Below are 25,423 nucleotides of genomic sequence, written 5' to 3'. Positions count from 1 at the left end.
TTGTTCTGGGTCCTTTTGAGGAATAAGGCCTGTTATCTCAAGGCATACCACTCCATGGAGCCGCTGGCACTTTTAGCAGGGTGTTAAGACTCTGGTCACTTATCTTAGGGTCAAAACAATCCCAGTTGATGTGAGGACGCCAAACAGCAACACACAATGAACCCTTACACTTAGCAGAAAGCTGAGCAGCCACCGGGCAGGCGAGGACTGAAGACTGTGGACCTACAATTTACATGGGAGCTGACTGGGAGGAGAGTTTTCCCTGGAAAGACAAGAGAGCGGATCCCACCAGATATGTGGCAGTTTGTGAGCTTCACAAACTAAGAATCTAACACTATAAAACTGTCTTAGTGCACCTTGCTTTATTCTGGCAGAGCTAGTGCTTGGGCAACAAGGGCACATTAACCGCAGTTACTGGAGATTTTATAACTTTAGTCACTTGTCCAACCCAAGTATGCCCTTTGTTGCCCAAACTCTCACTGGCTTTTTACATATCAGACACATTTACTCTATTTCAGACATTTTATTTTTCCAATTCTAACATTAGGCTTTGATAAGTACAAAAGGCTTGCAAGTACAAAAACTCCTGTATAGCTATACAGTTAAAAAACCTATGAAAACAAAACAATTTTTAAAAGTTGGGCAGTATTCACCTCTATATAGCCGAGTGACAGTATTCTTGAAGTGTGGCTGTAAAAATGGTAGAAACTATTTCATTGTGGTGACATCAACAGTTTTGAGGGCTCTATTTCACTTGTTTCAGGAAATCTGTCCTGGGACATTTACACTGGATGGATTCCTTGCCTGTATTTCACAACAGCCCACTTTCCTGCTTCTTCAGGGCTTTAGTGACGACGCCTTCATTGTTCATCCCTGATGCTCTGACCAAAGGAAGATTCTGACCCCAGCTTCAGAAGCCAGTAAAGCTTAGATTTATAACTATTATCCTTTCGAATGTTAAAAAGAGTAATGATGAAAAAGATCTATGAAATTTTCATGTTAGCGTTGATTTCTCTTCCTGCAAGGACTTAATTTACATATGCACACTGCAGATGAATTACATTTGATGAGCTTTAATTTTTTCAAAGTATTTTAAAAAGTTCTCTTGAAAAGATTAATTCTTCCTACCTATAGGATTCTGAGTAAAAATGACCAACTGGAACAGGGGAATTCCGAGTTTATCTTTGTTTTCCCTCTTGGTAACCTGCTGGACACAGAGAACAGATCTCCAAGGTCTTCATCCAGCAACTCTAGGGTATGGCTGAGATTAAACAAAACAAAAAAACAAAACTCACTTTAATTAGTAAAAAGATTGGCAGAATGCTGTAGACATGAAGAGCAGACAAATGCTGGAAAGCCAAATCGGCAGCTGTCTCACAGTCTAGACTTTTTTTTCCTCTGCTTAATAAGAAATAAGTTGTCATCGTCCTCCTCCTCCTCCATGCAGCGCTCCTTCTTCTTATGCTTGCCCCGCCTGCCCTCTCTGGGCAGCTTGTCTTCCGGCTTGTGCTGGTGTGAGTGGTGAAAGGACTTGTGAGGCTTCTGGGTTTTGAAGGTGCCAAGGGAAGCGTGGGTTCTGGGGCCTCTGGGAAAGTCCTCATCCACATCATGACACCTGTCAGCCTTCCTGTGCCTTTCATGCTCTCTGTTGTTCCTGCTCGTTGTTTCTTTTTGGGTTTCTTTCTTTTCTTGAGGCCACCTTGTGTTTCTCCTTGAGGCCCTGCTCTTCTTCATGTCATGGTGGGACCTCTGATTTGCTGCTTTCATATGAGGCCTCTTGAACTGCCTTGGAAAATCGCCACTTTTCTGGAGTTCTGGAAAATATAAAAGTATTTTTGCATATTCTGCAGCAAGATAGTCGATGCAGAGCTTTCCTAAGTCTGTAAATAACTTAGCAGAGAGGGAAGCCAGACATTTAAGTCATTAACGACAGGGCATTCTAAAGGGCCCTTACTAAAGTAAAAGTCACTCACTAAGAACTATACGGCTGTAGTTATACATTTCTGATTGCTAACAGTGAAGAACATCCAGAAGTCCAATTATATTCATTCTGTTCAACACAATCTAACTAGGTTAAACAGTGCAGATGAGGGCAAGCGAGAGCAGTCATCATCCTAGCTTCGTGAAGAAAAGACATGTCTGACCAATGCAAGGGACAGCCCTTGATAATAAGGTTAAGCAAGATGCATAACCATCTTATCGACAGACTCATGTGATATTTCAATTACACCCTGAAGATAAAGTCTGGCCACAGTACTTAGTTAGAGGTGGAGGCCAAAGAGGACAGATAATTCCTGCAGAGCAGAGATCGCTGCTGGGAGACTGAGTGTGTAGTTGTGCACACACGTGTCTTCGAGTTCTTAGTGCAGATCTGATGTTATGTTTTGTTAGGACTTGGCTCTCATTACAAGTATCTGATACAGTGATTCTGACAGGGTAGGTGGGAGATGAGGTTACAGTGAGGGATGAAAATTAACATGTCAACAGAATCTTCCAAGACTAAAGAAGTGCCTCCCCTCCAAATGAAATAAAGTGCAAAGTAATACATTTAGGGGATAAAAAATGAATTTTAGAATACAGAGTAAAAATAAGTAATAGATTTATAGACTTTAGCATAAAATGAAAATTCCAATGAACCACAGCAAGCTTCAAAGTGAATCTGTGCTGCAAAGCTGTCAATATAACCAGTTAAAAAGGAAACCAAATAGTTTTTCTCTTATTATAAAACTTATAAACACTCATTACAGAAAACTTGGGAACTAAAGAAAAGTATAAAGAAAATAAAACAGAAGCACTCATAATCCTTTAATCCAGAGATGACATTTTGGTGCATTTCTTTTTATTTTTTTTTTAAAAAAATATATTTTATTGATTTTTTACAGAGAGGAAGGGAGAGGGATAGAGAGTTAGAAACATCAGTGAGAGAGACACATCAATCAGCTGCCTCCTGCACACCTTCTACTGGGGATGTACCCACAACCAAGGTACATGCCCTTGACCGGAATCGAACCTGGGACCTTTCAGTCCGCAGGCCGACGCTCTATCTACTAAGCCAAACCAGTTAGGGCTTTTTAATGTTTTAAAAAAAATCTGGAAAAGAGTAACAAAAAAGGCCCAAATAATCAACAATGTATATAGGTCAACTTGAAAAACAAAGAATTATTTTTTCCCAAAGCAAGAAAAATAATTGGTAAACCATCTTGAAGTATATTGCAAGAAAGAACAGAGGTTGAGAAAACAGGCGTATGTTATAGGATAATTTGGTGAGAAAGAACCTTATGTTATAGCAACAGAAGACAAAGGAGCCACAGAGGATGGCTATGGACCTGGAGCTCAGCTCATGGCCGATAGGAAATGACTTCTTTGGGGAAGCTCCAGGAATTCACCCAGTAGGGATGCTTGTCTTTCTATGAAAAATACTAGAGCTATACAAAGGGGGAACAAATCACTAGTCAAACAGAAAATCTCAAAGGAGCCTTTAAAACTCTGCATACATATATGGATAGAAGTACTTTCTGGACATTTTCTAAAATTATCATTATGTTAGAAAAATGTTTATTGGGAATAGATTACAACACAGGATTTTTAAAAAATAGTTTATTTTAGAGAGGAAGGAATAGGGACAGAAAGGGAGAGAAAAACATCAATGTGAGAAACATCCATTGGTTATGTACCCCAACTAGGGATGGAAACCGCACCCTGGGTAGGTGCCCTAACTGGGAATTGAGCCCATGACCTTCCAACCAACTGAGCCACAACGGGCCAGGGCACAACATAGGATTTTTGAAGTGGGTACTTGATTTCTGGAGATCAAGAAAGTTTCAGTTTCCATGGTAATTAAAAACATTTTCTGTGTTAACCAATGACCCCCAAAGCAGGTAAAAACAGTGCGAAAAAAGAAATTTGGGAACTACTGCAAAGTTCATCTAGCAAGAAGTCTAATAACATACCTTTTACTTTTCGTTTTATTCTGTATTCTCGCTCCCGAATTTCGTATTTGTCATCATAGTAGTAGATGAATGGAGATGTTGGAAAGGTCTGGTTAAACATTCGCCTTTCTGTACATTCCTGCAAATTGTATTTGAAATTAAGATATCACAAGGGCATACTGTTCAAGCAACCTTTTTGCAAGATTATGGATGACTGTAATTGGAGATGAGTCCCACATCACTGATACTCATTCTTGGCTGCAGGCTGTGGTCTTGCTGGACACTGGAAGGATCACCCAGCCTGACATCCAATCAAGTATTTTTTTCAGACTTGAATTTTCTTCTCTTACTTCTTTACCTATGAAACCCTTATCTCTTTTCAATCTTTCCTGCCAACCCACTCCCCCAGTCTGAGTTGACAGCAATGGCTGGGGGGAAGAGGAGAGGTCCCTACTGCACTGCCTCATACCTGTTAGAGGGTTTATTTTACTTGGCCTTATGTCGTATTAGACCTATGCTTCGTTGTCTCTTCAACAGCCTTCCATCAAGTGCTTTCCCCTTCTCTTTTCCCCTTCACATTTACATCCTAGGTGTGGGTGTAACTTCTTAGCTCTGTGCTCTTTTTCCTACCACACAAGTGGTTTGTAAACTTATTTTAACTCAATACTCACTTGGGTGGGGGGAAACAGTTGATTCTTATGGTGGGGAGCAGGGTGGTGGTGGGTTGTGTCCAGTTTGAAATGCTCTTAGGTGATTTTGAAACACCTCAAAGGAACCTTCTCATCTCTTCAATTCCCCCCATTCAAGGTAAGTTCACTCCTGTCATTCATTACCCAGGACAGCTCCCTATTCTCATGACTCTGACCTTCCCTTGCCTATTAGTTTCCAAATCCATACCCTTGGCCTGAGTACACCTATGTAGTAGGCTTTTTTTTTTTTTTTAAATCATGACCTGTGACATATATCCATTCAGCACACCTGAAACCAAATATCTTTCTTTTCTTTGAAAGAGGTTTCCCTTTAGAACGTTCCCATTTCTGTCTTTTGCCATCGTACCTAAAACTTATTTATGTGAGTTCAATACTTCTTAGCTAGGTATTGAAGAAAAATTAGAATACCTCTTAGGAAGAAAGTATGTGAAATATCCACATAAAGTTTAGCTAATTTATCGTAATTTTGGCATTATATACTTGATTTGTAATTCTAAGCATCTGATCAAGCTGGTACATACATACATTTAGGAACATAATTGGCAGGGATGAGAGAAGTAAATTAGTTGAAACTATATTAAATTTCACTTTAGAATGTTAGTTTCTAAAAAAGTAAGTGTTCAGAATTACATTATTTTTGAGTTCATCTTTCATCAATCACTTCCTGACAACAGAATGCTTTATGCCCACTCAGACTTACATGTCCATAATGGCCTTCTTGACCACAGTTGTAGCAATACATTAAGGTTGATTGTCCAGAAGGAGTCTTCGGCTTTTTGGGTGGTCCAGGTTTAGTCTGCAACATGAATATTTGTAAGGTTTTATTAAATTTTAGAAGAAAATTAAAACCTTATTCTTTCTAAAAAAGCTCTTTTTAGGTAAGAGAGTCCTTAGAAATATTGTCTTCTAGAAGTCAGTGTAGAGACCCCACCTTCAGATGACTCTGTATAGTAAAGTGTATAACATGATAAAAATTCTTGTATTCTTAACGTCAGTGTGTGCTTTCCTCTCCTTCCTTACACCTCATTCCATTCAGCATTATACCCAACTGTGTTAGGTATTAGGTACACTGTGTTAGGTATTAGGTATCCCAGATAGAAAAGAATAACAGGCTAGTAGAACATGACAGGCATATAAATAGGTAATGACAGGACAATGTAAACATAGTGATAGGAGCATGAACAGGTATTAATGGAGTGGCAAGACAGACCCACCATTGGATGGGGTGAGGCAGTTAGGGAAAGCGTTCCTGGAAATACAAATTTTAAATTTACTCTCAAAGAATTAGGTGTAAGTCAAATGGCTAATCCTTGGTAGAGGGAACAACATGAACGATGGCATGAAACTAAGAGAAAGAGCATATCTGCCAACAAGTATAAGATGCATGACCAGGTGCTGGCCGTGTGCTCAGTGGTTAGAGTGCTGGCCCGAGCACTGGAGTTGCAGGTTCCATCTCCAGCCCTGGTCGGGGTACATGTGGGAGGCAACCAATTGATATGGCTCTTTCACATAAATATTTCTCTCCCTCTATCTTTTTCTCTCTCCTTCCCTCCCTCAACTCTCTCTAAAAAATCAATGGAAAAAATATCCTCTGGTGAGGATTAACAACAACAAAAAGATGCATGACCAGGTGTAAGGAAAATGAGGCTGGAGAAAGCATGACAAAAAAATGGAGGGCTTATAAGTCATGTTAAGGAGGTTGGGCTTTACCTAGTGTTATGTGTAAGGATTTAAGTGTAGGAGCAGAGTAGTTAGAATTGCATTTTGGAAAAACCATTTTGGCTTGTAGCTATAAGGAGGGTGACCATAAGCAAGAGGAGGTTAGATGTAGAAGAAAGACCAATTAAGTGGCTGTTGGCCAATTACAGGTGAGGTGATGAGGGCCCAAACTACCAGAGTAATAAGAATAAGGAAAAGGGAATAGATTTGGGTACTTTTAGAAAATAAAACTGGTATTACTTGAACATTGAAAAGATAACAGGGAATAAGGAAAAGTAATCAGGATGCTTTCCAGGTTTCTATCTTGAGTGACCTGGTGAGTAGTGGTGCCAACAACTGATTCAGAAAAGAAGGAGGAGCCAATGTTGGGGGAGAAATGATGAAGTTTGCCTTGGATGTTGAGTCTCTAGGTGGAGATGCCCACCAGGAGGTTGTCTAAGTAGGATGAAACTTAGGGAACGTGTCTGAACTAAAGATTAGATCTGAAAGCATTCTGCTCAACAGTGGAGGTGGAACTGACCAGAGTGAACAGGATCACCACAGCCAATACGAACAGCAGTGAGCTAAGGCCGGAACCCTGGGCATTAACAACATGTAAGGGGGAGAGAAGGAAAGGTTAAAGGATGCAGAGCCACCGGAGAATACAGTCACAGACAGAGGCCTAGTGGGATTAGAACTAAGAAACATCTGTTAGATTTACAATTGTTCATGGATAACTTATTCTAAGAATTTTGGAATCAGTGGGAAGGTAGAAAGTCGAAGACAATAGGTTGAATAGTGAAAAGATGCTTACAAAGGTGGTAAAACTATAAAGAAGATCAAGGAAATGATTACCCACAAAGCCAGGAAGATGCTTGTACTTCTGGGGGAAAAGAACAGTGCACAGAGAGTTTTGGGGTAGCTGCAATTTTCTGTTTCTTGAACATAGTGGTGTTATATAATTTGAGTGTGTGTTATAGAACTAATTTATTAAATTGTACACGTTTTATGCACTTTTCAGCATGTATATTACAGTTCACAACAAGAAATCTTAAAAAAAAATGAAATAAAAGTTGAAGGAGACAGTAAGTACATGTAATTTTGAGAGATATGAGTAAGAAGGGGCAGAATAAGACAAGGTAGTCCCTAGGAGGAAGTGTTGGTGTTGGTGAAGTTTGTTATTAGAATGGGAGAGACCTGAACCTGTGAGAAAGCTAGTAGAGATGCAGAAGTTGAAAACAGAGGAAAGAAAGGAGAAAAACCAATCTCTCCTTCCCCTAACCCTGTTTGGTTTTTTTGGGGAGATTGGAAAGATGAGATTAAACTTGGATAAGTTTATTTCTTATGTTCTTTATTGGGATCCTATAACAAAGAGTGCTGGTCTGCCAAATAATTTTGCAGCTGTTCAGTGTGGCAAAAAGGTGGTTTGTGGAGCTTTTGTTTTTCTTTTCTTTTTTTTTTAAAAAATATATTTTATTGATTTTTTACAGAGAGGAAGGGATAAGAATAGAGAGTTAGAAACATCGACCAGCTGCCTCCTGCACACCTCCCACCGGGGATATGCCCGCAACCAAGGTACATGCCCTTGACTGGAATCGAACCCGGGACCTCTCAATCCACAGACTGACACTCTATCCACTGAGCCAAACCAGTCAGGGCTGTTTTTCTTTTTTTTTAAAAAAATATATATTTTATTGATTTTTTACAGAGAGGATGAGAGAGTGATAGAGAGTTAGAAACATCGATGAGAGAGAAACATTGATCAGCTGCCTCCTGCACACCTCCTATTGGGGATGTGCCCGCAACCAAGGTACATGCCCTTGACCGGAATCGAACCTGGGACCTTTCAGTCCGCAGGCTGACGCTATATCCACTGAGCCAAACCGGTTAGGACCTTGACACAGGAAAATACAGGTTATAAAAATCTCCTTCAAACAACTTTCCTTTTAGCTCCTATTTCCTAAAATGGAATACTGGAGGATGACAATAACCTGAAAGGTCTTTTCTACTGAAAATGACTACAAATGCTACAAAATGGAATTTAAAACCTCAGCTATTATCAATCAGGATACAATAAAAAACATAATCAACAAATGTCTTGTATTCTCCAATTTAAAATGTGGTTCATAAATTAAGACCAGCTAAAAGGCATTAAACACAGTTTTAACAACTATGCACATCAGCACGCACCACTCATTATAGTGGTTTATACATTAGTTCAGGTAGTACAGCACTAGAAGACAGGAAATTATTAAGGAGAGATAATTTTTTCATCTGAAAGGTAAGTATGTTACTTGACTGTGACATAAAATTGCAACCATGAGCATATGTTGTTTAAAAGAAATAAAACCAAGAGAGACCGTGTCATGAATGTGAAGGTAGAACAGATGATGCTTCAAGGAAGTTGTCAAAAGCTACTGATGGGTCAAGTAAGATGAAGACAAACAAAATCCGTTGGACTTAGCAATCAGGAAGTTGTTTGCAACTGGAAACTGTTGTGAGCAGTTTCATTCGAGGGGTAGGGCACAAGTCAGACTGTAGTGGGTTCATTGCAAGTTGAAAAGATGCTGGAGAACAGAACATAGAGACTTTTTAAAGAAACTAGACTGTGTATGGGAGAAGGGAAGGGGATGAGTAGAGTGGAATGCACATCCAAGGATGCCTGCACCACTGCTGGACATGGGCACGAGTATATGCACGCATTCTTTCATTAATTGATTTAAAACATATCGAGTGCCTAATACATGCAAGTTAGTGTTCTAAGATTAGGTAATTGAGAAGTGAGCAAAACAAAAATAACTGCTGATATCTCCAGGTGGAAGACAGATAAATAAAACCACCACCAACACAACACATACATACACACAATCAGATAGTAATAAATGGTTATGTGAATGAGAGTCTTTGGTGGTGACTCAGATTGAGTTTTGGGAAACTGTCACTGGGATGGTCAATCCTTATAACAAGAAAAAACAAGTATTCAATGACTGGGGAAACAGCATTCTAGGCATAAGGCACTGGGAACAGGTAGTGCAAAGCACGAAAGTGGGCATATTTCAGTATCTGGAAAATACCTGTAAACTTGGAAGTGTAGTAGGTGAGGAAGAGCTGCAGAGGAGGAGGTTCTAGAGGTAGAATGGGACCAGATCACTTAGAGCTGTGTAAACCAGGGTGAAGAGAGCTGGGTTTATCTTAAGTAGCATGAGGAGCTAGTTTGAAGCTAATAGTAGGTGCTCAATAACTAGCGGCAACTGTAAGCAGACTGCAAGCGATCATAGAAAGAACAAGCCACACTCCCAAATAATAAATGTTCTCTGAAAAACTGATCTGTTTACAAATTTTTTATTTTATGTTCATTTGTGTAAATATAGGGCAATTTATCTTTGAGGCAAGATTTCTAGATTCACTGATGAGAAGGTAAATATGCTATTTTTATTTTACTGGAATAAAAGATTCCATTGGCTCAAATCCTATGCAAAAAAACAAGATGAGGGGGTGGGGGGAGGCAATGGGAGGATAAGGACACATAATGTAATACCTTAATCAATAAAGAAAAATATACACATATTAAAAAAATAATAAAAAATTAAATAAAAAATAAACAAGATGAATCAGGAAGTAGCGAGGAAGTGGGCTGGTGAGAAACAAATTAGCAGGGAATCCAGACATGGAATTTGATTGCTATGGATACGAGGAGGGACTTCCTCATGGGAGGGGCCACCACACCTCTACAGCAGATCTGGTTTCTCCTTAGTAGTATAGAACACAGGGACAGTCACATTACTACACAACTCTCCAGGGGTCATTCCTATCACCTCCACTCAGAGTAAAGGCCACCTTTATTTAATACTGTGACAGTGCTCCTGACCCACCTTTTCCCTATTTCACCTTCTAGTGTACTAAACGGGTTATTATGTTTATTATCTACCTCTCCATTGGTAGAATGTAAGGTGCATGAGGGCAGGGATCTTTGCTTGGTACCCCTCTGCCAAGAGTCTAGAATAAGTGTTGGCAGACTATGGGCAGCAGGCCAAATTTGGCCCACTGCCTGTTTTTGTATGGCTCACAAGGGTAGTTTTTACATTTTTAAATGGCTAAAAAAAATTTCACAACATGTAAAGATTATATGAAATTCAAAATTCAGTGTCTATAAATAAAGTTTTATTGGGACACACCAGGCACATCTGTTTACAGACTATCTGTGGCTGCTTTTCATGTTATAGGGGCATAGTTATGATAGAGACCACATGGCCTGCCAAGCTAAAATATTTACTATCTGGCTCTTTATTACAGAAAATGTTTGTTGATGCCTGACCTAGAACATAGTAAGTGCACAATAAGTAGCTGATGAATAAGTAGATAATAAAGACTCCAAAATTCCTCTGACTTTATTGCCTGAGTCTGGGGAAATTACAAGTAGTCCAAATGCTGTACCCTCTGCCTATATTACTCTTTCCCCAGATGAACATGGAGAACTCCTTCATCTCTTGGCTCAAATGTCATCTTCTTTGTAAGGCCTTCCTGATCACCCTATTTAAAATAGCCAGCTATCTCCCTCCAACTGGAGCATCCTATCCTGCTTCATTGAGTTTTTTCCTTATACTTCATGGCACTTATCACATCTGATATATTATATATTTTACTTGTTTGTTTGGTCTGTACCCCAACTCACAGGGATTTGTCTGTATTTGGTTCACTGTTGTATCCCAGATCCTGGAACAGGGCCAGGCATATAATAGTTCAGTAAATATTTTTTTTTTAAATGTTTTTATTGATTTCAGAGGGAGGGAGGGAGAGGGAGAGAGAGATAGAAACATCAATGATGAGAGAGAATCACATCGATCAGCTGCCTCCTGCATGCCCCCTACTGGGGATCAAGCCTGCCATCCAGGCATGTGCCCTGACCGGGAATCGAACCATGACCCCCTGGTTCATGGGTGGATGCTCAACCACTGAGCCACACCAGCAGGACAGTAAATATTAGTAAATGAATGAGATAATGCATATGTAAAGTACATGGCCCATAGTGAGCATCCAATACATTTTAGTCATTAAAGACAACCTGTAAGATTATGCTTTTATATATTAAAATGCCTGAATAAATTAACACAACTTCCTAAGGGTCTCCTCTACTTCACATTGAGAGTGTGGTACATACTCTGGCATAATCGGGAAGAAGTTACTAATACAGAGAATAGGAATTCAGTTTTACAATTACTAGGGATAAAGAGATCCTTTTTAATCAAGATTTTGAAAGCATGTTTCATGTTGACACTTATTTTATTTTGAAAGTAATCTCATTCAAAAAGCCTCAAATTTAGCCTTACTGTTCATTTATGCCCATGGATGAAGTGCAAACATTTGGGTGTTCATTCATCTGAATAATGTCACTAGTTAAAAACTTCCATTATTACTAACAAAAATAGCAATTGTATTTATATTGTGCTATGAAATTCTAAACTGTTTCACAATAATTAATTAGTAAATGACATGACAAACGCTATCTACATACGCTCATTTTAATAAACTATCATGTACTAGGACTTAATAGGAATGAAATCAGCCTAGATCTTACCTAATTAGAGAACATTTCTGTATTAGAATACAGTACTGAAAACTCAATAATGATTTCCAGTGGACAAGTTTTCATACTATGATCTAATAAAAATCTTACAGCTGTTTAAAGTGTTAGAAATACAAATCTGTGACTCAATACTTCTGCCTTGGAGCATGTCTTTATTTTTAATTAACAGTAAAGGTCCAATTTAAAGCAGAATGTGTCAACTGATTAGCTCTAAGTTCAGAGTTCTGTCATACATGTTTGTACTGTGGACAAAAAGTTAAATGGAGGGAACAAATGTAATTTTTTAGAACTTTTATTTGTTTGTTAATCCTCACCCAAGGATATTTTTTCCATTGATTTTTAGGGAGTGGAAGGGAGGGGGAGAGGCACACAGAGAGAAACATCAATGTGAGAGAGACACACCCATTAGTTGCCTCCTGCACGTGCCCCAGCTGGGGCCGGGGATTGAGCCTGCAAACGAGGTACATGCCCTTGTCAGTCCATGGGCCGATGCTACAACCACTGAGCAAACTGGGCTAGAACTTTTTTTAAGTTAAAAAATTTACCTTAAGACTTTGACCTAATGGATACCAAATGAACTATTTATGAAAGCAGCTCTTTTTCTTTTCTTTCTTCTCACTTTTTTTTTTTTTGGTTACAGACATTTAAATAATCTATATTTGTAGGGTGATATCTTAGAGATTACTTTACTATCAATATATAGAAGTAATAACCTGGGAGATAGCATTACCTATGAAAGGTCCATCCCATCTGCTATTCTTGCTGAAAGCTTTTCATGCACCAGTAAACTCAGTAAATATCAGAAGATAAAGCATAAGCCTACCACGCCACGGATTTACTTCTAATGTCTCCTCAAAGTGCTGCCCGATGCAACGATTACAAATGATTTTCTTCTAATGTCATTTTACATAACCCTTTTTTCTGCATGAGTAGTTAGTGCGGAATGAATGAATGAATGCCATTAAAACAGTTAATCATTATCTGGGACACTAGCCTTACTCCCTTCACTACTAGGAATCTCCATGACAAAGGCCAAGAGATCAAAACGCCAGAGCTGCCTCAGTGTCCTATTTCTAACAGTAATTTTTTATGCAAATGAATCTGCTGGGCCTCTCCCTCTGTGACCTTGAGCTGCCCTTATCTAAACTGACTTTGATCCAATGAGGACTTGCGTCTTGTTGCAGCTCATTACTATATAGGATATGCAATCAATTTCACTAATTAAAGGGAATTTTCTACTCTCGTGACCACAAAATGCACTTATTTTTATAATCATACATATGCTTAATGACCAGACTATATGTTTTCATTTATTAATCCAATGTGTTATATGAACATGTATGAAAAAGCAAGTCCATGAAGCACTTGATGTAAATGTATTCACAACCCAACGTAACAAGGAGTAAAGTACTGAGCTCAGCTCCAGTCTTTCTGCACGTGTCACATGTGTACTCACACCTCTTAAATCCATATGCTTTTCATGCTTGAGAACCTTATCTTTCAAAATTTTCCCAATAAGCTAACAGTACAAGCATCTCAATATCCATGTAATTAAAAAAACAATCCTAGCCAAGTAATCAAATAGAATTTCTCAAGAAAATGTTACCCCAAATCAAAAACTTGCCATCATAGTCAAAGCCCATTAGTTGAAAAAGGGACTTAATGGTATGAGTCTGACATTTAAGCAGAACGAAAGTTGAATTAAAAATATACTTTTCCCCTGTTTAAACATATCATTTTCTGTGCCTACTCTAGACATCATATTTGATTGTCTAAGTATTTTATTTAGTTTCATAAAGAATAGGCAGGGCAAGAAGAATGGGTGCCTTCCCTTTCCTTTGGTAGTATTTACAATATAAATGCCAACAGAAATGTAACTGGTACACAGTCAAGAAAAAAATCACATCTGGGGCCTAAAGGAATCAAAAAAAGAAATTTAAAAGTTGGGCAGTTTTGCAGTGAACTGAACCAAATCTGAGTCTGTGAGAAGGCAAAAATGATCACATGTAACGAAAGATACAAATGATGCCCTGTCTCCCCTTATCAGTGTTTTTCTGGGGTAGGTGCTCCTCACACCTGGAGATCTGAACAGGTCTTATTCCAACCATGATTTTGGTCAAAGCCATCCATTTGCACAGTGTTCTGGCAAATATTCACACTATTACTTCCCTTTGAGGAACATTGGGAGAAATAGTCTCTAAGTTAAAGGCTTTGAAATTATTTAAAAATAAGGCATCCTTTATGAATTTTTTAAGTTTAATTTTTCCTCAGTGAAAAACAAATTCAATTGTATAATGCTTCTAATTTTCCCTATATCTTAAAATGCCATTAAAAACACCATATATAATAATATACCTATATTTTTTGTGTTAAAAGAAAACGATGACATGTATCTAACAGACTACCAATCCATCGGGTAATTCCTTAATTAGGCAGATTTTTGAAACATGTATTATGTACACAACAGACCGGAACGTCTCCTTTGGAGCATTTTCTAGTCTATCGGGTGATTACATCATTAAGCCACACATGCTACGTAGAAAAATCCTTATGAAAATTCATGAAAAAATGTACAGCACATCATTAGCATGCTGTAGACGTGTATGCTTTTGATATTTTCTCTGTTAAAAAAAACACACTACATGAAGTAATTAGTCCAGGTCATAAAAACACGAGAAAGGTACCAGACTCTGGTGAAAATGAAAATTGTAAAAAATTGCATCTCTCATGGTTTCGCTGAGAGTAATTTGCTTTATTGGAAAATGGATTCTAAAACAGTGTTCATTTGAATTGCAGCAGAATAAAGAGTGTTGCTTTACTGATTTGGTACTTCCTATATACACGTAACTTCCTCTTTACCCCTCTTCTGATACCCATAGTTTTACAAACCAATGGGTTGAAGGTTGCAAATAACTAGTGGTCATGCTATTACTTGTTCAAGGCCTTGCAATACTGTGTGTCTGTATACTTATATATCTTCACTTTATGTAACCAAGAGTGTAAAGGACTGCATGAGTGTATCTTTTGTAGTAAAACTACGTTAAAGTAATATGAATGGATTTAAACTGTTGGTATAACTCCTAATAGTGAAAAGATGATATATTAACAACATTAAGCATTAGGCAACATCTAAGAGATAATATATTTAGAGACTAAAAGAAATGAAACACAAGTTTTATAAAAAGAAGTTATTAAACTTATTAATTTATGATTTCTCTTTTTGTGAATGAGATCCTTCCCCCACAAAAAAACAACAACAAACACCCACACAACAACAACAAAAGAGAACCTCAGCAAGCAGAGAACAATGAACATATGCAAGACAGTAAGGATCACAGTAATTCACTCCCTGAATGTTCTAAATCTTCATGGCTTAAAAAGCACCCCAATTTTCTCCAAACGTAGTGGCTTTTATTCACTGGGCCATAGCTAATTTTACATGGAATGCAAAAATATTAGTTTAAGTTTAATTTACTGCCCTATTTAAATATTTCCAATGTAGCTCTCAACCTGCAGAGCTATCCCTCTGTCTATTTTAATTTTAAAGTAAGTTAGCAAAGGCTTCCTTCTTAATCCCCAGAGACTACCTACATAGTGACACAAACGCACAAATTTATGACAGCAACATAAATGCTCTTCTGAAGTAATGTGCAACATTAAGTGAAAATCGTTTCCTGGAAAGATATTATAGGTATCTATATTTTATTTGCCATCTTAAACATATCTGGGTCTTTATGGCCTTATTTTAAAAATGTATTTCCTTTTTATATTTCCTGGTGCAAATGGACTGCATAAATAAGCAATGTGCTATGAGGCTTCAGACCAGCCGATAAAACCTTTCAATTTTCATGCCAGCTTCTTCTTTTGTAATTCAAATCCGCCTGGAAACTGGCAGCTCTGAAAACTGAAACAAGCACTGCCACAAATACCTTGTAATGCTATCGACCTTGTCTGCCCATGCAGTGAGAAAGGGGGATGCGTATGTGTCTGCAGCCATCCAGATAACACAACTCATTTTTTGGGGGGGGCGGGGTAGGGATAACAGAAGCCAGCCCCAGACTGTGCACCAAAAGCAGTCATTACCAGACATGCTGGAGAATAAGTCTCTTCAAAATACACAGTGCATTTAAAAACCATATATGAGGCTGAGCCACTGCTGTCATTACCAATTTTAATTTAGCTCCTTCAGTTTGCCTGCCAGATAAACTCTTTAGTGCTGTTTTTAATCTATTTGCCACATTTTATGTTTAAGATTATAGTAATATGGACAGGAGAAGGAATCACTTTTAGGGGAAATAAAGAAATAGATCCGCTTATCGGCGCCCATCAGAAAGTTCATTAATCAGCCAGGCTTTGTGCCCTCTAAATTGAAAGGTTAAATAATCCTCTCAGGAATATTTCTCGGCCCCTCCGCCAATTGTCCGGAGAGGAGCTGCCATTCATAGTACGTGGGATCGGTGACAGGGTATCTTACCACTGTTTGGACCCCAAACAATGATGGACAAATGGCCTGGTTCACAAAGAACCTTTTAGTACATGGATGGAAAAGGACCACAAGCTTGGATGCAGGGTGGAGGGATGAGGGGGGCATGGAGACAGGATGTGGGGGGAAGGGACAGGAAAGAACACATACATGTGTGACTGCATGGATATTTTATCTGACTGTTTACTGGGGTGGACTATAAAACATAGAATCCACATTAATATACATCTTCTAACCATATTAAGTCTTTAACACACTCAAATCTGCATCTATATAGATATATCTCATACAATTGTACGTAAATCATCATTGAAAAAATAGTGGAATAACAGAGCTATAGCTTTATTATATTTATTATCTAATACACAGGGGATCCAAATAAACCCCAAGATTTTCATTTTTACTATGACTCCACATGACTTACAACACATAGAACTGCCCCTCCCCACACCCAGCCCTGCTTATTCTACTGAAAAATACTCTTAACCGTCAGTCACAAAGGCAGGGAATTCCACAGCTGTAAGGCCCTGTTTAAGGGAGGGAAGTGATGATTCCTTGCTTTACCTATATGCTCCAACTTAGCTCCTGCTTGCCTTAAAATAAAGAACATAAAAAACAGGAATGCTCTTTGAAAGAATACAAATCCCATGCACCGAGACAGTGCTCAGCTTTGCGTTGTCTTTTTTGCTGGACTCATAGGAGAATATGGGTGGGAATCTGCAAAACAACTCACCAAGCTTACACCTCAACATTCTGCTGTGAAATCAGGCTGGTTTCTGGCATCAGTCATGTGAAGGCATGAAGCAGTTTTACCAAAGTGCAAAAAACTGATATGTTATTTGTTTCATTCCTCATCTCATTAACATAAAACCTCTACCCCTAGGAGAAAGTATTATAATTGGTATTTGTGTATAAGAATTATTTAATTTCATATTATTCTCATTATTTATAAAGGAAGCAAAGATTTATGTAATTTAGCGTATGAAAGATAACTATATTCAGCTGACACTGACATCACCATTTAAGAATTATACATTTATTCACTTAATATATTTTTTTTCAAACTGATAGGGTCGTATCTTTATATGGTACACATTTCATACAGACATTTTCATTAGGAAAGGAAGTCAGCCTAAAGATTTTTTGTGATCTACTCATAAATGTCTGTATGATTTTTTAAGCAAATCAAATTAAGAAAATAATTTGCTTGCTATATTTAGTTAAAAGTTACCCACCTACATTTCTAGACCAGAAGACAAGTATAAATAATTAGAAAATAAAAACTGAGGTAAATAATTTTGTTAACAAAAGACAATGTTTGTGAGTATTTTAATTTCAATAACTGTAAGAAGGAAACATTTTTAGGAGATAGAGTAAAGAGGTCATTATGAATCTCCTTATCTTAGGCAAAGACATTACAATAATCTGAGTTTGGGCTATCAGTCCCGAGGCCATCTCTCCAGGTGTGAGGAGTCCATGAGTTTGCAGCATTGGAGCTGACATGGTGTTGAACACAGGCTTTCCGCTAGGTACTGTGTTAAGTACTTTACGTTTCTCATCTCATTGCATTCCTAAAATAACCCTAGAAGGCATTGTCCTCATTTTTCAGACGAAGAAACTGAGAATTTAGAAGATAAATATTTTAACTAGGTTTGCACAGCTAGTACATGAAAGACCCACAATTTGAACCTATTGATTCCAAAGCTGGTATTCTTTCCCCTACATTATGATAAGAAAGAAAATTCCCTAATAATTTCCTCAGAACTAAATATGCCCCTCTAGCTCCATTTTATGGAATGTTTTTCTAAGGACAAACTTAAGGAAAGATCCAAAACTTAGTTCACCTAACTGAAAAGGCATGTGGGGTAATCTACAAATACATTAAAGGAAAAATATAAAATGGGTATTTATAGACATGGATATATTACAAAATTATAAAGATGACCTTATAATCTATCTAACAGATTCAGTTCTACATGATTTTTTAAAAAAGGAATGAACATAATTGGATAGCTTTATTATCAATTGATTCACACATGTGAATTCTTTTTACAAAGCTCATTTCTGATCATTCCCACAGAATGTTTTTAAGATGATCTATCAGTGTACTGTTATACCAATTAAGGTGAAGGCTATTTTAATTCCAAACATATTTAAAATTTTTTTCCAGTTAAATGTTCTTCAAACATGGAGCATTTCTCTCCATATAATAACTTTTGATATATCTGGAAAAAAAAAAAAGAGTTGTGGGTCTTGGAGGACCATTGCTGAACTCAAAATAGCTGGAAGAAAACACAAGCATACATAACTCAAAACATAATTCTCATGACTTTCTGGTACGTGGGGATCAAATGAATTGCAAGTAGAAAATCTGGTGGATTTTATCCACAATTCATTAACTTTTGATCATTTAAAAGATTTAGGTTTTAAAACCATAAACTTAATTCAACTTAAATTTGCTACTGAAGTTTATACCACAACAGGAAATATAACACTAGTTTAGAGAGTGTTCATATCAACAAGTCCAGGGGGTCTTTTAGGAATCTTTTCCTGTATATTCTTCAAATAATTAACCAAAACCCTTAAAGGTTATGGTTGATCATGACTGTCAGTCATGATCAAATGATTCCTACATCTATTAGGAATTACTGTAATCTAGCACATCACTCACATGCAATGGCTAGTAAAAGGAACATATTAATACAAATGTCAATGGTCCAGTATACTTTCTCTACTTTCACTGAAATGTCCAGAAAAGATTATGACAAGCTCAACCACCTGGAATATATTTATTTAAGGAATGGCATGAATCAACTGTTCAAAGTACATATGAAAAATAATCACTCAAATATGCTGAAATTATGCTACATAATACTTCTATGCTTGTTATGTGTAGTTATCATGACAAAGAATAGGCCACATTCTAGATTTTTAAACTGCAATTTGTTATACAGTCAGATACTGAGCAGTGTTAAACTGCATGAATTCTGAAAATTCTCAGACTACTTGTTTATATTCATTTTGTCATAATAGGAAAACTTTTTCAAAGCGTAGAATTGTGAGTAAAAAAAAAGTAGTTTCCTTTGGGATCATATGACTAATGTATGTGCTTTTTTAAAGAAGAAAATATTTTTAAGAGTTATGTATACTAAAATTACAAATACTTAGAAATGGAATTTAATCACCACAAAATTTAAGTATCAAGAAGAAACTGCCCCTATAATGACTGACTATAATTATAAAGTTGAACATACTAGGGAACAGAGAAAAGGAGAGTGAAGAGTCCAAATGTAATTTTCCATCTTTTTATCACCATCAGGGCCATTTGTTAACAGGTAAGAAAATGAAGACTACAACAAGTATTTCTTTAAATTTTTAAAACAGAAGTAAAACTTGAAGCTGATACAGTAAAATATGTTAAGTCTTAAATGGAATCATCTTTGCCTCCAGCCTTTGGGGCAGATAAAAAAGCACAGGGACTTTTTTTGGTCAAATGAAGAAAAGAAGTTACTGTTTATAGTACAGTCTCAGATTCAATTTGTTTATTATTGAGCAACATGTACTACCGAAAAAATGAACAGAAATCAGGACAATGGGTGATAAGAATAGTAAAGATATTTAGAAGGTGGCAAAAAGGCAACTGCTTCCAGGCCAAACATTTATAATGACTGTTTTCTAAATTGCGTATGTTACATACTTTTCAAGAAAGAAAGAAAGAAAGAAAGAAAAAAAAAAAACCCTGTTCAGAATATGTCGTATTGATTTCCCATTTAAAGCAAATTAATTTCATTAAAATATTGAAAATCAATTAAGTTGAGAATTTCTCTAAGGGGATGACACCTCAATCTGTTTGAAAAGAAAATATGAAGGTTCTCTCTAAAAATAGAAATAAATTATATCTAAATCTATATAATTTTATTGTACTTCCACTCAAAAATAAGTTTGTATACAAATTATTTAAATGTCTGAGGAAACATTGTGAGAGGAAAAATAACATACATTTATAATTCACAACACTCACTTTCTTCCTCTTCCTTTTACAGAAGCTTTAGAAAATTGCTTTTTTATGATTTGGCAAATTGTATTTATTTTTAAATGAATCTCATTTATTGAGATTGATAATTCCAGGTTTCATTTGCTTTGAAATTGCATTTTCCAATTGCTTTGAATGATAAGTTCTGGCAAGATGTGGTCCAACATGCCAGTGGAAATAGAGAATTAAAAAAATCAGTTGACCTACTCTATAAATGTAGTAATTATCTTTTATACTAAATTCAAAACATGATAAGATTGAAGTAAAAAAATTACCAGCAAAATGTTCACCCTAAATTCTTTAAGAACAGGTAAATAAATATTAAAGTATTCACAGAAAATTTCCACTTGAAAAATCTTTAAAAATTTAGTCACCGTCCAAATGTATTTTCTATCTCGGTTATCACAGATGGAGTATTAGAAAATAATTTATTGGTGCTTACTCAGAAAATTCTTTTTATTCAGACACCAAATAACTTCAAATATAAAGCAGTCTGATTTATTTTGTAGTACTACAATGGAAAGATGGCTCTGAGGTACAACAAAATAGTTATGTACCTTCTAAATCATCAATTACCTTCACCTCAGCAGTGTTTTAATGCTAAGGGTATTTTTAATGAAAACAAAATCTCTTAAAATTTGACAGAGATGTAATATTTCAATATCAACACTTAAAGAGTCAAAACATTGAAATAGTGATGTCAGATATGGAGGAAAAACTACAATTAAAAAAAAGTACTCCTACATCTTGAGGAAGTTGGCAAAGTGAACTATCAAAATAAATAAATTTATAAGTGTTACTTTAGGATAATCTGTATGCTGGGCCTCAAAATATGGTACATATAAGAGTAACCAATGGATGCAAAACATTGGGGGGTGAGGGCATGTATGGGAGTGGGGTGGGGGGGGTAATGGTAAGATATGTACACATATAATACCTTAATAAAAATTTGAAAAAAAAAATATGGTACAAAGAAAAAGTTGATTTAAATAATTACAAAATAGAGTGAGGCCTACTTCTCATTCTATTTTGGAGTTATTTAACATTTTAAAATACAATATGTAACCAGTTCTATATTCTTAAACACACACACACACACACACACACACACACACACACACACACACACACACGAGACCTATCACTTGATATCTACCATGTAGATGAGATCCTTGGGTTCTGCAGTTCTGTTATGTAGCCAAGGAGCTCTCAGAAAGAGATTTAGAATTCCCAACGTCTATCCAATTAAGAGCCCGTTTTCTTTTTTTTCATGAAAAGAAAATATTCTGGCTTGAGGAAGACTTTTTGAAACTCTTTATTTCACATTTTAACTTATTAAAAAACTCCATTTTAGTATTAGGCAACTAGAAAATTGTTACCTACCCTATCTTACATCACAGTAATTTCAGAAAAAAGACTTTTGTGGCTATAGCCTCACAATCAAATTCCACTTTCTTATTCCTTTCTTTTGGACCATACAACATGTTTCTAAAGTTAAATTTAAATCTGTTGACATTTAGGGTTACCTACTAGAGAGTTACATTCTCATTTAGAGTAAAAATCTCATTTCCATACTGTGAGAACCCAGAAAACATTTCTAAACTGATGTTTCCAGGGTAGGAGAGAAAAACTTGAGTGGCAAAACTAAGTGATATTTTAAATTATGATCCATAAGATACACTCTGGCATTCAGCTAGTTCAGGTAAGACTACTATTAACTGCTAGTAACCTCTGCTCACAAGCCTCTTCTAGGCTAGAAAGGAAGGCAAGGAAACTTTACTCCCCATTTCTCTGACAGCAAGTATTTTACTTTTTGAAGTGTGAATTCTAGGCATTTAAATGTTATATATAAAGAATCATTTAAAATGTAATTCTTCCTTTCTGCTTAAACTTTTAGTTAAAGTAAAAGGTAGCAGGTTGTAACACATTTTAACAATGCACACAAAGAAATCCAAGGGCAAAATTAAACATAAAAGATGTATTGTTCTTTTTGGTTCTTAATACATTCGGCCCCAAGTAGCAAACTCCTAGCTACTTTTTAAAGTAGATTAAAATCAAGATGAACAAAATGTCCAAGGCATGTCAAATTATAGCCTCTACTAGTTAAAGATTCTGTTGGTTGTAAAACTCTGTTGGTGGCCATTTTGGCCTAGGATTTTTAATATCAATGAGCCTAGAAATTGACAGGGGGTAGGGAAAGGGACTTCCCTTCTTGAATAGTTAAAGGGGGGTGGGGAGGATTTTAACTAGAATAAAAAATGAAAAAGAATATTCAAAGTCAGGCATTACCAAAATTTGAAAATATAACAAATTAAAATACAAGAACAGTGCTATATTATTGAAGATTTAAAAACCTTTCTAAACATTCTAAAGGAGGTAAATACGTAAACTACTTGGGAAATAAAAATCATAATTTTCTTTTTCCCATGCAGGTCTCCTAAGTGATAATCTAAAAGTCCTTAAATTATATGGCAATTTTGTAGCTATTAAAATATATAATAGATATATAGGCAGTGTTTTAGAGTTTTATTAGCATGTGCCCTTTAGAATGATGGTCTTAGTTTTTATTAATCTAGTGAAGTCTAGTCAAGTTGGGTTAAAAAACTATTCTATTCACATACAAGTTGTTAAGGATGCTTTATTTGATTTCTCATGAAATTGCTGAGAGTAGTGAACATGTTTCCTTTTTAATATTCATCTTTTAGAATGTGTTCCTAGAAATTCCACAAGCCTATTTATACCAATCAACTTCACCACCTTTTTATGTGTTTGAAAAATAATACTCTGTATTATTAAGCTTTAATATATATATATATATATATATATTTTTTTTTTTTCCTTTTTGTAAAAATATTTTTTTATTAATTTCAGAGAGGAAGGGAAAGGGAGAGAGAGGGAGAAACATCAATGATGAGAGAGAATCAGTGATTGGCTGCCTCCTGCATGCCCCGCACTGGGGATCAAGCCAGCAGCCTTGGCATGTGCTGTGACTTCCTGGTTAGGTCGTCCTCTTTACTTAACCACTGAGCCACACTGACTGGGCTCAAAAAATACTTTTAAGAAAAGTGATTCCTGGATAGATCTTAAATTGTGTTTGATAAACTTTAGGTGTAAATGTCCTTCTAGTCTTCCTGATTGGAAGGCAGATAAAAGCAACTGAAAAGTTCTCAAATGCAAATAAACATTTCCAAACTGAATATACTAATCAATTTCTCCCCCCAAAAAAGCACAGTTCATTTTGGGTAAGAAATGAATACTTTGATTAGAAAAAGAAATTAACCGATGATTAAGTGTAGAAATTTCCAGAATTTTAAGAAGACTGGTTTAAATCAATATACAGTAGCAATTCTATCCTAGGTTTCATTTCTTGGTCATTGCTCTGATTGATGCCACATTCGAATGTGAGGGCTACTATGAGTCAATAGATGGCAGTCCATCGCCTAGTAAAAGAACTAAGATGACTAAAACTCACCATGCATTCTGCTTTTATTCAAGATTAAATATTGCCTAATTGTACACATTTGGATATTGTCTATATACATAATTATTTAACTATTTTATTTTAGATGGAATGATATATATGTATACATATTTCTGAACATACAAATTCTGCATTTATACTTGCATAGTAAACTATTCCTAATTTTAGTTTAGACTTGATAATTATGAATTGGGATAGCTGCTCCAATATTATTTTGAAAATTAATCAATATTCTAGGTTGAGACAAACAGACTTTTCAAAATGATTTTGTTATACCTATAGATAGAATATGTTATTCTCTCCAAGATAATTCATTTTGTTTCACTAATTTTTTCCTAACTATTCTTTTTATAATTTGTTTTTTAAAAGCTACAATATTAAACAAATATTCAAATATTTGTTATACTAAACACCAATTTCTAATCTTCTATAAGAGTTATATAAAAGAATATAGATGCAAATAATGAAAAGAGTGGCTTTAAAATAGTACTACCATCACTTCAAGTTTTCAAGATTGGAATTCTCTAAGTTAAGGGAAAAGAAATGCAATATCAAATCCATTAGGCTATTACTTAATTAAAATACTGATAAAAATGCTATACAAAGAGTGACTGTGATCTTGAAAGTATAATATGGTTGAATTCCAATCAAGTTTAGACTATAAGGATTTCATCACAGTATGCTAAGATAAAAAATGATACATAAGCACAGATATAATGTATCTATAAGTTACATCTGTAAAAATATATGTGTACATATATGGGTATGTGTGTGTATATATATTTTAGTTTTATAGTGAAGACTTTAAGAAAACCCAATTTGGGACTGAGGGATAGCTGAGTAATTACAGCTTTCTACTAAGAATCTTTAAATAAATTAAACAGTGATAACAGAATGTAGGAACAAACTACCTGATATTATTCCTTTCTTCTTGAGCCTGTGGTAAGACATATTGGTAGTATAAATCTGCTTATTGGTTTACCTTTTATTTCATAAAGAGGAGAGCAGTAAAAAGACATGTTTTGTAAAAACTTTGCCTTTTCTATTTTTACTACCTGTCTTCCATCAAGAAAACTTTTAAATATGTTAATCTTTAAGAAAATAGCTTTTAATTACATTGTATAACTTCAAAGTAATTTTTATTATTGTCTTTTGCTCAGCATAACATACTTAATACATTAAAAGAAATGACTAGCAGGGTTTTGGTGAACTCTCAAAATTATTTAAGCTATTAGAAATGAACTGACTTCATAATATTGAGCATTAGTAAGTTGATTCCATAACAATGTTTTCTGCTTCTACTTAGCCTAAAATCACAATAAAAAGGAAAGCAGAGAACTGAATACCTTGAATAGTATTAAGCAGATATTTATACACATTGAATAAGTCAAGAGGGGCTTAAGCATATGACAGTTGAATTGTTCTATATGGAAGATACAATAAGCTTTGTCTAGCTTTATTAAAAATATATGTAAATATTTCAGTAAAGCCAGAAAATTGATAAT

At 35.8% G+C, this 25,423-nt stretch overlaps 1 protein-coding gene across 2 annotated transcripts in view; it reads right to left on the bottom strand.

Annotated features, from left to right (window-relative positions):
- Window positions 1-506: 506 nt before the first annotated feature.
- The window catches only part of ZCCHC7 (zinc finger CCHC-type containing 7), a 216,472-nt gene continuing 191,555 nt past the window's right edge, over window positions 507-25,423 (bottom strand). For both annotated transcript variants that reach the window (XM_080667494.1, XM_080667495.1), the window contains exons 7-9: window positions 5,340-5,435; window positions 3,951-4,068; window positions 507-1,814 (exon numbers count right to left, since the gene is read on the bottom strand). In XM_080667494.1, the coding sequence (XP_080523620.1) occupies window positions 1,375-1,814; window positions 3,951-4,068; window positions 5,340-5,435 (654 nt within the window). In that variant the 3' untranslated portion in view covers window positions 507-1,374. The remainder of the gene's footprint in view (window positions 1,815-3,950; window positions 4,069-5,339; window positions 5,436-25,423) is intronic.

Source organism: Plecotus auritus (assembly GCF_963455305.1).
Source record: "Plecotus auritus genome assembly, chromosome: 5".
NCBI lineage: Eukaryota > Metazoa > Chordata > Mammalia > Chiroptera > Vespertilionidae > Plecotus > Plecotus auritus.
The sequence above is the reverse complement of the archived record's forward strand: the minus strand, read 5'-3'. Positions and strand labels throughout refer to the sequence as shown.